Source organism: Typopeltis vanoorti, chromosome 17 (genome assembly GCF_054136105.1).
Source record: "Typopeltis vanoorti isolate ZY-2024b chromosome 17, IOZ_Tvanoo_1.0, whole genome shotgun sequence".
Lineage (NCBI taxonomy): Eukaryota > Metazoa > Arthropoda > Arachnida > Uropygi > Thelyphonidae > Typopeltis > Typopeltis vanoorti.
The window spans coordinates 66,071,308-66,089,989 of record NC_143565.1 but is presented as its reverse complement, the minus strand read 5'-3'; the positions used below and the strand labels follow the sequence as shown (position 1 = coordinate 66,089,989).

Below are 18,682 nucleotides of genomic sequence, written 5' to 3'. Positions count from 1 at the left end.
TGACAGCCTTATTAACATCAAGTTTGATCAGTTCCCCATATACCTCTTGCTCACTCATAGTCTCTCCTCATCATCATCATCATCCACCACTCTATCCATGATGTCACATTCAGAACTATCAATGATATCACATTCAGCTGCACTTTTGCTATCCTTACACAATTAAGTTACCCTTCTTGCCTGTTCTTTGAACTCCTCATGAAATTGATTATGATCATCCATTTCATGCTTATCTTATTTAACCTTCTGACCCTTGGAATACATTTAGACACTGCTATCTACTAGATACTAGATAGTTCTTAAATAGAAACCAAGTAGCATTGAACTTCTTTCCACTCAACTCATCATTCCATTGCTATAGCTGTAAGCTTTCTCCTGAGCTTCTCATAATCACCAGCATTTTAGTTCCACATATATTTTTCCTCACAGAAGTTCTCACATGGCTGGCAACCACTCAGGTGATCACTTCATCATCACGCTCACTAACTGGAGGGAGATTTGATGTCATTCTTCCACAATCATTTCTACTCCTACTGACCACATAGCTAAAAAATTCCCTAGGATTATCTTTGAATCTTAGTGCCAATCTCTTCTCATATTCCAGTTTTGCCTTCCTCACCATACTAGTCACTCTCCTGGCCTAAGTCTTATATTCTTCATGCATCTGCTCTCCATCCCCTCTCCTTATATCTCTTCTATAACCTCTTTTTCACCTGCAGTTCCTGTTTGATATTGTTTGTCATCTACTTTATACCAAATTGTGTCCTCTTCTTCACTCATGGAATACAGCTTACTATTGCTGCTAACAAATATTCCTTCACTATTTTCCCAAGCACTAAAGATATCCATGCCTTCCAATTCTGCTCTCCGTGGAACTTCCCCAAGTTGATATCTAAGACTATTATAATTACCCGACTTAAATTCTATACACGTTCCTTTTTCTTTGATACTCCTGTATGTCTATTCGTCTTTCTTTTAAGGAGAAAGGTGACCTGTAGGCACACGAATGGTATAAAGCGAGTGCCAGAAGGGTAACGAGTGTGGTAAGAAAAGCAAAAGCAGATTATGAAAGGGAATTAGCCATGCAAGCTAAAGAGAATCCCAAACAGTTTTTTCGATATGCTGCAAGTAAAAGAAAAAATGTATACGGCAGAATGATTTTAAGGAATACTGATGGTAGGGAGGTAACTGAATCAGTTGATATAGTGGAATTACTGAGCAAGCACTTTGCAAGAGTATATCATCCAGGTGGTGATATTACAGGAATGAAGGAACCAACAGCTTATACGGGAATTGTGGTGAATGAAGTGGAGGTGAATAGTCTATTACAAAACCTTAATGTGAATACATCTGTGGGATTGGATGGTATATTGGCTCGGGTCGTAGGTTGAAGTGACTAAAGAATTGTCAGTACCCTTGATCATTTTGTTTGAGTCTTGGGTCGGAGTTAGTCCCGAGGGGGTGAAAAGAGCAGGAAATAGTTCCACTGCATAAGGGAGGTTCCAAGACTGCTGTTGCAAATTACTGACTGATCAGCATATCAGGAGTCGTTGTCAAGGTCTTGGAGAAAGTAGTCAAGAGAAAAACACAGGAATGGATAGATGAAAATGGGATACTGTATGGTTTTGTGAAACATGGTTTTGTGAAGGGTAGATCATGCTCAGTAACTTGCTTACGTTTTATAAAACAGTGACGGCTGAACTGGATAAGGGTAATGGGTTTATAGTGATACTGCTGGACCTTGCTAAGGCCTTTGACAGGATACCACATGGAATTCTAATCAGTAAACTGCAGCATATGGGGAGGGATATAGGGTTGGTGAGATGGATAGGAGGGTGGTTGATGGAGAGATATCAGAGAGTAGTTTAATCAGGAGTAGAGTCCAAAAAATGGCCTGTGACTAGTGGTATGCTGCAGGGTTCTGTTCTTGTACCACTACTACTTAATTTGTTCATTAACGATATAAGAAAGAATCTGAGAGAAACTGTTCATTTGTTTGCTGATGATGAAAAGTTGGGTAGAGCAATAGTGAATGCACAGGATATCAAAATTTTGCAGGATGATTTAGATAGTTTGGAGGACTGGGCTAAGGAGAATGGATGTCAATTTAATGTGGCAAAATATAAAGTTATCTAATTTTTGGTGAAAAGATTAGCAGCAGTATACCACATTGGTGGAACTGTACTCCAGGATATTGACGAAGCCAGGGATTTGGGAGTGTTGGTGGATAGGGAGTTGACGTTTAGGGGGCACATTGCAAAAGTGGCTAAATCAACTCATCAAATCACTTGGATACTGAAGAATACTTTGATGAGTAAAGAAAAGCAAGTTATTGTTCCTCTGTATCAAGCCTTGATAAGACCCCATCTGGAATACTGTGCCCAGTTGTGGGCACCAGGGTTTCTTCGTGATGGGGAGGAACTGGAGAGGATCCAGAGACGAGTGACCAAGATGATAGCAGGTCTGTGGAATGAACCTTATGAGAATAGGTTGAAAAATTGTGGGTTGCAGAAATTGGTCGATAGGCGGAAAAGGGGTGGTATGATTGAGACATTCAAATTACTGAAGGGTTTCTATAAGATTAATTCCGAAGATATATTTGAGAACAGGACTGGTGGTGGGAGGACTAGGGACCATCCATGGAAACTGGGCAAGAGTGTGGTTAGCAAGGGCGTTAGAGCTAGGATTTTTACTTGGAGAGTGGTAAATGAGTTGAATAAGCTTCCAGAGTCTGTTGTGGGTGCCATGACTGTAAATGAGTTCAATGCAAAGTATGATAGATACTGTGTGAATGTTGAATAGTTGTTCTTGACATGATGTTTAGGGCCTCCCTCGATGAGTCTAAGGACTCCTTGGAGTTGCCCGTAATAATAATAATAATCTTCCAAGTAAAAAAAAAACCAACACGGTCACTCTCCAACTGGGGGAATAGATGTCATCTCAGTTACTATCAGCTCTTCTGATGCTATGACAAAATCCAAAACTCTTGAATCCTTTGTCCCCTCTATTACATGTTGTCTAAGACATTTGTCCCTCAAGAATTCTAGAAATTCCATTCCTTTATTACTACATGCATTTTCCTCTTCCCAACTTATATTGCTGAGTTAAAATCTCTCATAACAATCATTATGAGCTTGCACTTGCCAAGCTCAACTGCTTAAACATCTCCTGCTCACCAACCTCTGTGCTCCTTGGCTTGTAGCAACACCCACTAAATATCCTCTTGAGGTTTGGGAGGTTTTTCAGAGCTGATGCTGATTCAAGGAATAATCTTTCATATTTGTACTTTATAGGGAGTGGATCATATTCTATAGAATATAATCCCACCAGCTCCCAAATCAGAACACTCCATAGGCTTCTTAAGAAGGTTACCTCTTGGCATGTGGAAGGTGACTAACAAACAAACATTTTAACTCTAGGCATCCTGAATATATGGCCTACCAAAAATCCATAAACAGAATGTACCATTAAATCCTACTGTGGATGGTACTGATTCCCTCACATACAAATTAGCCAAACATTTAGCTAAAGTGCTCACACAATATACTGCACACCTTCACACATAAAAACTCAGCCCACTTTAAAACCAGTAGAGAAAACCTCTCACTCCAACACACTGACATAATGGTCAGTTTTGATGTCTCCTCCTTATTCACCAATGTCCCACTCAAAGATACCTTATACCTGATCCAAGCCAAATTATCTCCAGTATCTTATCCCTATTTCAGTTCACTATGAACTCGGACTATTTCATTTGGCAAGGAAAATTCTACAAACAGATAGAGAGGCCAGCAGTGGATTCTTCACCCCCTCACCAACTTCTTTATGGAGACCTTTGAAGAAAAAGCCTTAAATTCAGCCCCATATAAACCCACTGACTGGCTTCACTACTGGCCAAATGGCCTGGATGCACTCCACAATTTCTTACACACTTAAACAATCAACACCCCAGGATTCAGTTTACCTTGGAAAAGGAAAACAACAGTCTCCCTTTCCTAGATACTCTCCTTACATGCCAGCCTGATGGATCCCTGGCTTTCTCTGTTTACAGAAATCCTACACATACAGGTAGATACATGTATCTACCTGTATGTGTAGGTAGATACATGTCAGAGGTCACACCCTCCCCTCCCAACAATATGTAATTATTAAAACCCTATATAACAGGACAAAATTAATCAGTTCAGATAACAATGCCCTAACTACTGAACTCAACCATATCCTTATTAAGGATATGGTTGAGTTCAGTTCTTCTTAGCCAATGGCTAAAACCCCCAAAAAATCCAAAAAATATTAAAACCAGTTAGCCACAATTCCCCCCCCCCCCTTTTGTACCAGAGATGACTCTAAATCTATCATCATTCCTTATAGCCAGGGTACATCTAAAACTAACAAAAATCCTAAGAAAATATGACCTCAAAACTAGTTACAAACCACATAAGAAATTGGCATCTCTTATCTGCTCCACCAAAGACCAACCACTTTCCCTAGACCAGTGTTTCTCAACCTTTTTTGGATCATGCCCTCACCGCAACGTCTCAAAGATTTTGATGCCCCCCCCCCCCTCTAGCATAATAGTCAGAAAAATTCTGAAAAAGTATAATATAAATATGTATAAATATGTACATGTACATTTTCTAATTGCTCCCCAAAATCTTCAAATTGCCCCCCCTGTGGGGGCATACGCCCCACATTGAGAAACACTGCCCTAGATCGACCTGGAGTATACAAGGTCCCTTACAGCTGTGAACTGTCCTACTACAGATAAACAGGCCCCGTGTGTTGAGGCTTAAGTGCTGTGAGGACATCATGTTGGAGACTTAATAGATTGTATACAGCACTCAGAAAGGATTAAAACAGAATTTAATACTTCCTATACTTTGTCTCAGTCACTAAGACATCTTCAGGGATTACAAAAAAACTAATGAAACATATAAACAAATACCCCACAATACTAAGCCAACCATGTGGGTGACTCTAAAGTCCTATCTGAGTGGAGCGCTCTCTATGAGCGGTTGTAGGTGGCCTGGAAAGTAACATGGGATCTCTGATGATTAATATTTCCCAAATCTTAGGAAGTTTAATGCAACCATATTTATTTAAATTTGGTTGATTTCTAAGAGCTGCTGCAGATTCTAAAAATAGTCTCTCTTTTTTGAATTTACTGGTGGAGAATGGTGTTTTTTTCCCAAGAGATCCTGTGGGTTGTATCCAAGACATGGTCAGCCAGACTCAGCCCCTCTCAAATCCTCTATCTAGCTAAGATATGTAGATGATGTGTTCTCTATTTGGCCTCATGGTCCAGACACATTAAACTCCTTCCTCAGTCACCTCAACAGCCTACATCCAAGAATCCAGTTTATGATGGAAAAGGTAAAGAACAATAGTTCACCCTTCCTAGACACCTTAGTTACACGCCTTCCTAAAGGTACATTTTCTTTCACTGTCTATAGAAAACCTACGCACACAGGCAGATACATTCACAAACTCTCCCACCACCACCCTGCTCAACAATATGGCATTATTAACTCTAACCAAGATAGCCCACAATCTTTGTTCCAGTGGAACCACCCTTGCAACTGAGCTTGACCACATACACACCTTTCTCTCCAATGGCTATAGCAATCATAGTATTAAAAAAATAATCAGTTCCTCCCCCATTCCCCAGCCATCTCTTCAGAAAGAGTTTAGAAATGCCATCACCATACCCTACATCAATCGCACATTGGAAAAAGCCAAGATTTTAAAAAAGTACAACCTACATACAGCATTTAAGCCCCACTGCAAACTTGCTACCCTTATCCTTTCTACAAAAGATCAGCTCCCGCCTTTCTCAGTGCCTGGAGTTTATAGTGTACCCTGTTCCTGTAAGCTGGACAGACAGGCAGATCAGCAACCATCCGCCTAGAGAAGGGGTCGGGAACCGGCAGCTCCGGAGCCACATGCGGCTCTTAGCTGAACAAAGTGCGGCTCTTTTATATTGAATTAAAAGATACATAATTAATACAAACAACTAAATATTGTTTTTGATACGGCCTGTTCGTGGTGTTAGATACTATGCATGTGATGTGTGTTACGCATGAAATTTGTTATCCATGCCTAAGTGTGATTAAATACCTATTAAAATACATAATATTGTATTTTTGTTCGGACTAATTCTTTTTGCAATACAAATTCTGACTTTTTTGCAATATTATACTTACTTAAACATGTTTTGTGATTAAAAACTTAATCAAACTTAATGTTGTTTTATTTATTGAACATATAAAAATTTATATGCAAACATAAAAGTGGTATTTGATATCTGGAAGTACTGAATTAAAATCAAATTCACCCAAGTTTGAACTAACTGTAACTTCGAGTCACCAGGAAAAATCGAATTGAAGTTGCAGCTCCCAAAATTTTGTTTTAATTATTTTTTTTGGTGGAATGGCTCTTTGGTTCAAAAAAGTTCCCGACCCCTGGCCTAGAGGAACACAAGTCATACATCTGCAACCATGACTATGGTCAGTCAGGCCTGACTGACCATGTCTTGGATACAACCCACAGGATCTCTTGGAAAAAAAACACCATGCTCCACCACAGTAAATTCGAAAAAGAGACTATTTTCAGAATCTGCAGAAGCTCTTAGAAATCAACCAAATTTAAATAAATACGGTTTCATTAAACTTCCTAAGATTTGGGAAACATTAATCATCAGAGATCCCACGTTACTTTCCAGGCCACCTACAACTGTCCATAGAGGGCACTCCACCTAGATAGGACTTTAGAGTCACCCAAGTGGTTGGCTTAGTATTGTGTGGTATTTGTGTATATGTTACATTAGTTTTTTTGTAATCCCTGAAGATATCTCAGTGGCTGAGACGAAATATAGGAAGTATTAAATTCTGTTTTAATCCTTTCTGAGTGCTGTATACAATCTATTAAGCCTCCAACATGAAGCCAAACAGGCAGGACAGTCAATATCAGGTCCAAAGACAAGGACTACATCTGGTTTCACCAATACAGCCACTCAGGACTTGCTGACCATGCATTGGACACCCACCATAGAATAGGCTGGAAGAAGGGCACTTTATTAAACTGCAACAAGCACAAATATGAAAGATTATTCCTTGAATCAGCCTCAGCTCTGAAAAACTTCCCAAACCTCAACAAATTTGGGTGCATGAGACTGCACCAAATTTGAGGAGCTTGCATTCTAAGAACATCAGCCCAATGGCCAACGCAACCCAATTTAGCCTACTAGGGGGCACCTTTAAGACTCTAGGACTGACTTTGATTGCCTTTCTTCAGCCTCATTTGCTTAGTGTTAGTACCTGCATGCACATATCAGTGTTTTGTGATCCCTGAAGATGGCAATGTAACATTGCCGAAATATAGGAAGGTATCGATTAAAGTTTTTAATTAATATTCTAGTATATGTTGTTATTTCCTGAAAAAATTAAAAGCTACGTATAACGAACGTATAAGTTTATCTACAAGAACAGAAATATAATACTTATGCATGCAGCTGACATCACTTCTAGATAGGAATGCTCATATGAAATGATTATGAAGGAATTTTTCTTTCTATAGTTCCTGTGCAAACCAGACAGACTTAATCTTTTAATCTCAGGCTTAATCTGGTACAGTCTGTAGTTACTCTGCTCTCTCTTCTATTCTGCAATGTTTGCCACTGGATATTAGTTTTTGTTTTAATGACTCAGTAAGTAAATGTTAGCATGAACAGGTTGAGACTGGTTTTCTAGCGTACAAGTTGACCTTATCTGCAAACTGCAACATTGTTTCCCTTGTTCTCAATTTATTTTAGGATCCAACATAAGCAAATGTCTGAGCCAAGCCACTCGACATGATATAACAAGTTAGGAGGTTGGATCAGAGAGAGCACCTAGATAATGAACCTTTGGTAGCATTTCATCTTTATATAATTTAATGTTTAATCTATTAATTTAATTAATTTAATCTGAAAAGCTCATGGACAGAACATGTGACAAATGCAGAGGTACTACAGAGAATGAAAACACAGATATCTTTATTATTATTATTATTATTTTATTATTATTATTACCCAAGACCCTATGGAGTCAAAGACTCATCTAGGAGGTCCTTTTATCAAACACACAGCTCATCACACAGCTTTATTGCAGGAAATGATCCAGAGAAAGATGAGACTGACTGTAATGAGGGGATCAACAGGACAGAGGACACTAACAATTTTAGAAGGAAAGATTATTGGAAGAGGATCAAGAGGTAAAAAAAGAAAAGACATGGTTTGATGATATAAGATCATGTACATGATCATGTGACTATGCTGAAACAAAAAAGAAGAGCTACCAACAGAGAGGACTGGAAAGACATGGTGCTGCACCCTTGCATTAAAGCTATATGATGATGATAATTTAATGTAAGCTCTATGTCATTCAGCTCAACAGTTGGTGAGTTCCAGTGAGATCTAGTCAGATATGCTATCGGGAAAGACAGCAGTAGATCCTATGGAAATTGATTTTGAACTTTATATAGGCAGGTATAAAAAAATAGAGTATTCTGTTCTGAAAGTGCAAAGAGCTGCTAGCAGATGGAGAGGTGAAACATTTTGTTAGACTGCATAGAGAAAAACTACATAATAGAATGCAAGCATGCTAAGGAGGAAAATTGTTTTGTGGTGTACATGAGAGTCTTGCCACAATACTTAGAGCTTATAATTCTTTGATTTGCAAACTGAAGAGATATCTGAATAATGTTGGATAAATCTGATATGTAATAGAGGTACCCCTCCCCATAATCTGAACAATAACAGTTTTCCACATAGAATGGTCTGAAAAGGACTATTTTCCCTCCATAATGAAGAAGCAGATGCTGGCATTGAAAAGATAGCAATAGTTAGTTCATTTTGACATAGACTAGGATTAGGTGATATTCTAAATTCACCAGTTGCAGTTCTGACTACCTGATGGTTAATAGGGTCAAATCACAGGAAAGTACTATTTTTTTTTTAGAGAAGCACAGGCCTACAACCCATTGCTCTGTAGAGCCAGAGTAACAATCAGTCTGCATAGTAAGAGTTAGAAGAAACGTTCCAGGTTTCCTGCTCTTATCCCTCAGCTGATGGATGCGAGGTAGAAATGTTAATTTTTTTATTTTATTATTTTTTTATTGAAATGAGTTCAAAGACATTTGCTCCTGTTACAACTAGGATTATCATTTATCCTAGCCTTAAGTATGGGTAAGGACTTCCTTTTGTAAGAAAAAAGTGCACACAAACTATCTTCTGTGATGAAAACTTGAACTCATTTGCAAGTTTATTAATAAAGATGGTCTACCACTTTCTGTAGCTGTGCTTCCATGATCCTCATATTGCACAAAAGAGAAAATATGATAAATCTTTTGTCATTTATGGTCAACAGCATAAAGGGCATTATATACAACTGGATGAAGTTATTCTGTTATTTAAGTATCTGACCAGAATGTGACATTTAAAACAGAACCTTGTGGGACTACCTTCTCTTAGAGAAAAAGGTCAGGAGAGTAGATAGTAGATTCCACTGAGGCATAAGATTTCAATTAGATTAAAAAATAAGGCTTTTTAAGGATTTAATAATGCCACATCTGGATTAATGGGTAGAAAAATAGGAGATAATGTAAAAATAAGATGTGGAGGAAAGATTTTAGAAGTGGAAAGATTTCAATATTTAGGTAGCTAGATCTCAGAGAAAGGAACTTCAGAGTTGGACATTAGAAATAGAATAGGCAAAGCTAAATCGGCATTTATGGAAATGAAGAGAATTTTAATAAACAAGAACACTAAAATAGGCGTTAGAATTGGAATAGTTAAAGCAACAGTTTGGAGTATTGCAAGTTATGGAAGTGAGTCATGGACACTAAGAAAGAGAGATATGGAAAGAATTAATGCATTGGAAATGTGGTGTTATAGAAAGATGGAAAAGATTAGCTATACAGAAAGAATATCAAATCAAGAAGTTTTAAGACGAGTTGGGATGGAAAGAACACTGTTAAAGAACATTATACAAAGAAAGACTAGATTTGCAGGACATCTTCTGAGAGGTTCTTCGGGACACCTGACAAGAACTATATTACAAGGGAAAGTTGAGGGAAAGAGAAGACGTGGAAGACCAACTAGAGAGTGGTTTAATGACATCGTGGAATGGACTGGTTTAAGAATGATGGAAGTGACAAACAGAGAGAAATGGAGAAGAGCTGCTCATCTGCTGCAACCCTCTTGCTAGAGGATGCTACCAGATGACGACGACATCTGGATTACTCCACAAATCTGACTTCCTGAATTCCTTGGGCATATGAGGAGTTGCTTGTCTCTGGTTCCTCTCTAGTAGAGAGGAACCAGAGACAAGCAACTAAGATTGTTACAGGTCTGTGGAATGTTTCCTGTGAAGACCTTCAATCTGTCTTCACAAATTGAAGGCCTGAGAAATGACAGATACATATACGTTTATAAAGGGAATTTATAGGATTGATACAGAAGACTTTCACTACATAGCAGGAAGTGAGAGAATACAGGGTCACAGCGGGGTTAGCAAGGGTGTGAAGACTATTTTTTGCTTGGAAAGTGGATTTGATTGTCAGATGATTGTAAATGCTTTATTCAGTGAAGGATTTTAAGGAAAAGTATGATAAGTATTGTGCAAATAATGATTAGAACTGGCATCGCATGATAAATCTTTCATTTCCTGGAGATACCAAGAAAATAATAATCATAATAATGATGTGCAGGGATGGTGAAGTCCTAATCATAAAATATCATCCTTACATTTGATAACCCAAACCTCAACTGTAAGAGTAGACTATTTGAACTGGTCTTGTAAGGCTTTGCATTCTGAATCATTTGAGATGTATTATGTGCCAAAAATATGTTTATGTTCAAAATTGCTTATCATGGCTCTCATTTGTGATGACATGCAGTAGAGATGATAAACTGTGGGGAAAACATCCCACAAGGTGGAAAGATGACAAAGATTCAGATGATCTAAAAGAAAATTATTCCATATTAGGAGGTGAAGAGGAAGTTTTTGACATTCATTAGAAAACTCTAACTGAGAAGACGACAGTAAAAAAAAATAATTAAGGGGATATCAACTCACACGACTCTTCCAATTTTGCCCTGAATGCTACAATTTGGTTTGCTTTTCTTTAGATCACATTGTCTTCTAACAAGTATTTTTCATTTTAGAAAATACATCCACATGATCCCATTACATGAAATTCATTAGTTAAAAAAATATTGGTATGAGTATCAAGACAGGAAAAGAAATAACTCTAGACCTTAGCAGATAAAATGGATATACCTCTATCTACAGGGCCATTCAAAATGATAAAAATTTCAAACATCCTGCATCGAGCTGAGTTTAATATTTTGGATATTTTTCCTGAGAAGAAAGATATGGACACTGGTAATCCATACTTCTCCAAAAAAGGAAAACTCCAAGATTGTTTGATGCCAAGACATCTTGAAATCAACATCAGAAGTCAAGTAGATCTGCTAAACACAGTATTTAATATATGTTCCTACAGTGGAATTATAGATTTCATCAATACTTCAAGGTTCTCTTGCAGAAGCATGAGTCACTGTGTTACTTTCTGTAGAGACATTTAAAACCTAGTGACTATCATCCTAATAAGTTTAACAAGCCATGTTACAAAATTACTACTGAGAATAATCCTAGAAAGAATAAAAGGCACTTTGTCAGTAAAATTAGAAGACACTCAATCAGGTTTTCAAAAAGACAAAGGTACAAGAGAAGGAATCTTCAATTTGAAAACATTACGTGAAAGAAGCCTTGACAACCAGAAAAGCATATATCTTTGTTTTATTGATTACACCAAAGCATTTGATTCAATAGATCACAAGAAATTAATACATATCCTACAGAATAATGGGTTAAAAGGAAAAGATCTACATATGATTATAAATACATACTGGAATCAAATGGCCTCAATAAGATATAAAAATACATATTCTGGCAACTTTGAAATCAAAAAAGGAGTAAGGCAAGGATGTGTCTTATCACCCTTACTGTACAATATATATAGTGAGCAAGTTTTTAAAAATATTTCAGAACTGAAGGGTGTAAAAGTCGGAGGTAGGAACTTCAACAACTTCAGGTATGCAGATGACACAGTTCTTATAGGTGAATCTGAAGATGATCTTCAAAACTTAATCACAGAAATTTACAACAGAAGCTTAGACATGGGACTAATTATTAACCTAAAGAAAGCAAAGTGCATGATTATATCAAAAGAACCAATAAATAAGAAACTGAACATAACTGTTAACAAAAAGAAAATTGAACAGGTTCAGTCTTTTATATATTTGGGACAAATGTTTACAGACAGAGGAAATTCCCTTAAAGAAATAAAAAGAAGAATACAGATAGCAAGAAAAGCCTTTACGGATATGAAAACTGTTCTAACATCCAGAGACATTAATATAGACACAAGAAAAAGATTAATAAAATGCTATATCTGGTCAAGCCTTCTCTACAAGAGTGAAATTGGACTCTAAATAAAGAAGCAGAGAAAAAATTAGAAGCTTTTGAAATGTGGACCATCAGAAGAATGCTGAAAATACCATGGACAGAGAAAATGAAAAACGAAGATGTTTTAAAGAAAGCAAAAATGAAAAGAACATTAATGAAAATAATTAAAGAGCGAAAACTTAAATATTTTGGACATCCAACCAGACAAGAAGGCATTCAGAAATTAATATTAGAAGGGAAATGGGATGGAAAAAGAGGGAGAGGTAGACCCAGGAGAATGTGGTTCGAAGACATTAAGGACTGGACTGGCTTGAATTACCAAAATTGTTCCAGAGCAGCAAAAGAAAGAAAAAAGGAGAAAATAGGGGATGGACCTACCAGTGGAGTTGATGCCATCCTTGTAGGCAACCACAGCTCGTTCTAAGAACAGGTCCTTTAATGCCAATATAGCGACATATGCCATCTGCCTCTCAGTAGGATCTATTATTATTATGCTCCATTAATCTATGCTGATAATTTCCAAGAGGACTTTCATGATCTCATTTTGAAGAAAATCCAATTAAATTTTTGTTATGGGAGAGATTTAAATGGAATCAGCACTCTGTGAGATAGCACAAACACTAACACAGGAAGAAACATTTATCACATACCATCCCAAACGTTATCTGTTATCGACTAAGTTTTTTTCCATCTCTCTCTCTCTCTTCATATTGTGAAGAATAAATCATTTATGGGAGTGACAATTTTTCTAATATCCCACTTTTATATACAGGAACCATGTACTCCATTATGATCATCATAATGGAAAGTGAATCAAGCTGACTGGAATATATTGTCATCCATGGCATAGATTCTACAAGAGTCTATCACTTTCCTATTCAGCAAAGCAGGGAATTGTGTTATGGAGTATATTATAATGCAATGCTACCATAACTGCAGTACCAAATACATTGAGCCAGTTTCCATCTTTTCCCAAACCAAGGTGGATTGCAGAATGCATAATAGCCATGAAAGCTCAAAACAAAGCTTGGGAATAAAAAGAAGATACCGCTACTACAAGAAATTTAATTTATTTTAAAAGTATATGAGCAGTGCATCTCTTTAGGTCCAAAAAGATTCTTGAATCTTGTTTACATCTTTGATAACAGGATCAACTAATGCTAAACTGGTCTTGGACAAGAGCCATAATATTATTATTATTACCCAAGACCCCATGGAGTCAAAGACGTATCTAGGAGGTCCTTTTATTATAAACACAGCTCATCATCTCGCACCTTAAATACACTCAAATTCTCCGCACACACCACACTTTCAAGCAAGGCATTCCAATCATTCACAACTCTGCATGCAAAAAACCTTCTTCTTCTCACTCCCCTGCTCACACCCTCTTCATACAGTTTCCAGAGATGACCTCTGGTTCTCCCTTGATCTCCCACAATTTTCAGTAGAACCTCTCCAACATTGATCCTATAACAATGTCTTACTAACATAATAGGTCTATACCATATCTCCCCTATTCCTCCTATCCACTAGAGTCTGTAAATTGCATCTCAATCTTTCCTCATATTCAACATTCCAGAGATGAGAAACTAACTTAGCCATTCACCACTGGACCCTTTCCAACATCTCTTCGTTGTTTTGAAAACCAGGTGACTAAATCTGGGCACAGTAGTCCATGTGTGGCCTAATCAAAACCTTATACAATGGAACAAGAATCTCCTTACTTCTACAAGTCAGTGTCCTCCGCATCATTCCCAGAAGTCTTTGTATTATCTTCACAATTTTGGCAATGTGTCCGCTAAATTTCAGATCCTTATCCACTATCACCCCAAGATCTCTTATTTCCTCCACCTTCAACAATATATACCCACCAAGCATAAATTCTACACCCCCATCTTTGTTTCCTAAATTTTAAAACCTTATATTTTGCAACATTGAACTCGTATCCCCATTCCCAATCACTCAATTTATTCAAGTCTCCTTGTAAGGCCACAAGATCATCTCTTCATAGTTCGTCCCAACTTTGCATCATCTGCAAACAACTGAATACCTCCATCCAAATCTTCGCCAATATCATTAACATACAAGTTAAACAGTAATGGCCCTAAAACAGACCCCTAGTGACTTCACTTCTCCGGGATATTGCTCCCGATACACAACTTGATGATACCTATCAGATAGCCAGTTTCCGATCCAATGCACTAATCTAATATCCAACCCCATCTGCTCTAGTTTAGCTATCAACTTATCATGTGGTAATCTATCAAAAGATTTTGCAAAAACTAAGTTTATTATCCCTCTCCTCTGTTCAAGGAAGCTATCACCTTGTTGAAATAAGTAAGTAGATTACTAAAACATGACCTCCCTTTAGCAAATCCATGCTGTCCATCAAAGAAAATACCATTGTTGTCAATCCAATTCTGGATCCTAGTTCTCACAAGCTTCTCCAACAACTTAACCACAACCCCTGACACACAGGTAGGCCTATAATTTGATGCTTGAGTTCTACCATCTTCCTTATGAATTGGCACAATCTTGCCCCTCATTCCACTCCTTAGGCACTTGACCCAGTGCCAGATTCATATTAAAAAAATATGTCAAGGCAGATGTCAACTCCTTGACACATTCCTTCAGAATACATCGTGATATATTATCAAGTCCCACAGCCTTATTAACATCAAGTTTGCTCAACTCTCCGTACATCTCTTGCTTACTTACAGTCACAGTCTCTCCTCCCCATCATCATCAACTGCTCTCAATCTCTCCATGAAGTCACATTCACAAGAATGAAAGGCCATTATGAACTGTTCATTAAGTATCTCCACCATACCTTCTGCAACAGCTGTCTTTATACCATTTTCTCCAATCAATGCCATCCTTCCATAATCATTCTTTCTTTTGCTGGCTACATATCGAAAGACCTCCCTAGGATTCTTTTTGGCTTCATTAGCTAACTGTTGCTCATACCTCACACTTTTGCTACTCTTACTAACTAACTCATCCACCTTGCCTAGTCTTTGTAATCTCATGGAATTGGTTATTACCACTTCTCTTATGCTGCCTCCATAATGCTCTTTTTCTCTGTATCGCATGCTTAATTTCTTCATTCATCCATTTCATACCTACCTTAGTTAACCTTCTGATCCTTGGAATACATTTAGACATTGATTCTACTAGATAGTTCTTAAATATCCCCCAAGCTGTATTGATCTCTTTTCCAGCTAAAACTTCATTCCATGCTACACCTGCAAGTTGTCTCCTGAACTCTTAATAGTCACCACCCTTGTAGTTCCACATATACCCTTTTCTCACAGAAGTCCTCACACTGCTGGCAATGATCCAGGTAATCACTTCATGGTCACTTTCACCAACTGAAGGGTGATTTGACACCTCATTTATAATTATATCCTCTAATGAGATGATCAAATCCAATACCCTCAATCCTCATGTGCCTGCTGTTACATACTGTCTGAGGTAGTTGTCCCTCAAAAACTCAAGAAACTCATTTTATTTACTTCCAGTTGCGATCTCATCTTCCCAGTCTATAGTGCCATAATTAAAATCACCATGATGATCACCCTTTTCTTATTTGCTTGACTAATTTGATTATACATTTCATAGTCACTACCAACCACATTACCAACATCCAACCAAGTATTTCATTCTATTCACCCTCTATCTTACACCATACTGCCTCAAAGTCACTGGCTCTATTTCCCTCTTGCATCTCTACTTTGTATGGACATAACTCTTTCTCTATCATCAATAACACTTCTCCCTTTTTACCTTTTCTATACTCATGAAACACATCATACCCTTCATCTGTATTCCTGTTAGGATGTCATCATCATGCAGCCATGTGTCACTTATTCCAATAATTTTTGGGTGAACAGACTCAATTAATGCAACCATTTCATCTGCTTTGTTCCTTACACGTCTAGCATTCGTATACAAACACAGCAGTTCATTCCTGAGTCTATAGCTAGGTCCACAGATACCACTCATTCGACGTGATTTCTCCATTCTCAACTCAAACCATTTCCCTTTCTCCTTTTTCATTTTAGAACTCTCTTCAAATCCAACTGTTTCCTTTTGATTCCAGGTCACCCTTTCCTTTTCTGTCTACACATGCATTCATATCGAATTGGAGCATCTGCCTTTCTCGCACTGTTCCCCTGTCCAACCTGAGCCATTCTGTTTCCCTGTCCACCTTGCCCACCCATTCTCTATACTCATGACGCTCACCTCTTCATTCATAATTACCTTTTCAATCTCTCCTGCTCTTTCACATCGCTTCCCACCTGATCAGATTCATTCCCTGTACTCACTTCTCTACCTTCCAGCAGCAGCAGTCTCTCCAAGCTACTCACACCAAACCACTCAAATGCAGTCCATCACTCTTATACAGTTCACTTCGTTCTTCAAACTTATTCCGCACATTAACAAACTGCACTCCTTTCTATTAATAGCAAATGGTCAAATGAATGGTTAGCATAGCTGCTATATAATCGACAAGCAGAAGGTTTGAATCCCATTGTGGATATGGATGTTTGCGATTGTCTTTAAGTGCGAGATGAATTTCATTGTCCAGTGTGAGAGCACCACCACCCCACTTATTGGAGATATGAAGTGGTTGGACAAAGTTCCATGTTTAGTTTCTAGAGCAGGCTTTCTAGACTATGCAAAAAATAAATAAAATCCTTGGTCACCCATGGTGCTAATGTACTATATAGTCTACAACCTTTCATGGGTGGAAGTTAGATTTAAAAAAAAAAGATATACCACCTACTCAACTTCAAGCCTACAAAACACAATAGATGCACAATTGTTGACCCAAAATCAACAGCACATGCTCTTTGCGTGAACTTCCCATTTTTAATCTTAAACTCTATACATATCATCCTTGAAGGGGAAGAACTGAAAACTGCTTTTGTACTAGAAGACATCCATCAGAGGTTATGATTGTTAGTGAGGTTTCGCACTTCACTCCAGTTGATGGGAATGATCATGAAGTGATCATCTGGGTTGAGGCTATCCATATAAAGACTTCAGTGAGGAAAGGATATATGTGGAATTACAAGGCATGTGGTTATGAAAGCTTAGGAGAGTTTAGAACTATAGCATGGAATGAGGCATTAAGTGGGAGGGATATAAATGCTGCATGGGAACTGACCAAAGATATTTAACAACATCAATGTATGAATCTATTACAAAGGTCAAAAGACTGAAAAAAGTATGTGTCAAATAGATCAATGGAGGGATTAGAGAGGAGAAATACAACAGCAAATTTTAAATTATTAAATCACTAAAATTATTTTATTTTCATCTAATAAATTTTCTACCTGAGGCTGTGTCTTGAGGATTTCCAACAGGACCAACTGGATACTGGGAGCACGACCAAGAGATGGATGTTGAAAAAGAAGCTGGACCTGATTAGAAAAGTAAGTTAGAATGCCTTTGACAATATCATATATATATATATAACACTTGTTTAAAGCTTTGTTTATAAGAACCATATATCTACAAGAACAAAGTTCCAGAAAATTTTGGGATGCCATTATCAGAATTATTATTATTATTATTATTATTATTAAACAAGACCTCATGGAGTCAAACACTCATCTGGGAGGTCCTTTTATCACACACACACATCTCATCATACCGTGTCTTAAACACACTCAAACTCCTTGCAGACACCACACTCTCAGGCAAGGCATTTCAATCATTCACAACTCTGCACGAAAAAAACCTGCCTCTCACTCCCCTAATCGCACCCTCTTTATACAGTTTCCAGGGATCACCTCTGGTTCTCCCCTGATCTCCCACTATTCTCTGTAGAACTTCTCCACCATTGATCTTATAACAACCCCTTACCAACTTGTAGGTCTCTATCATATCTCCCCTCTTCCTTCTCTCCACCAGACTCTGCAAATTACAATCTTCTCAATCTTTCCTCATACTCAACATTCCAGAGGTCAGAAACTACCTTAGTCAGTTGCCTTTGGATCCTTTCCAACATCTCTTCATCCTTCTGAAAACCCGGTGAGCAAATCTGGGCACAATAGTCCATGTATGGCATCAAAGCCTTATAATAATATTTGATATGATATTTGTTATATGATATTTGTTAATATCATACATTAACAAATAAATGTATGATATTCTTGAAAAGA

The 18,682-nt window shown here is 37.7% G+C and overlaps 1 protein-coding gene across 1 annotated transcript in view; it reads right to left on the bottom strand.

The window, feature by feature from the left end:
- The window catches only part of LOC150097452 (A disintegrin and metalloproteinase with thrombospondin motifs adt-2-like), a gene marked incomplete at its 3' end in the record, with an annotated part of 681,635 nt that overhangs the window by 571,401 nt on the left and 91,552 nt on the right, over nucleotides 1-18,682 (bottom strand). The window contains exon 4 of the mRNA XM_090406923.1: nucleotides 17,852-17,938. Coding sequence (XP_090263049.1) covers nucleotides 17,852-17,938 — 87 coding nt within the window. The remainder of the gene's footprint in view (nucleotides 1-17,851; nucleotides 17,939-18,682) is intronic.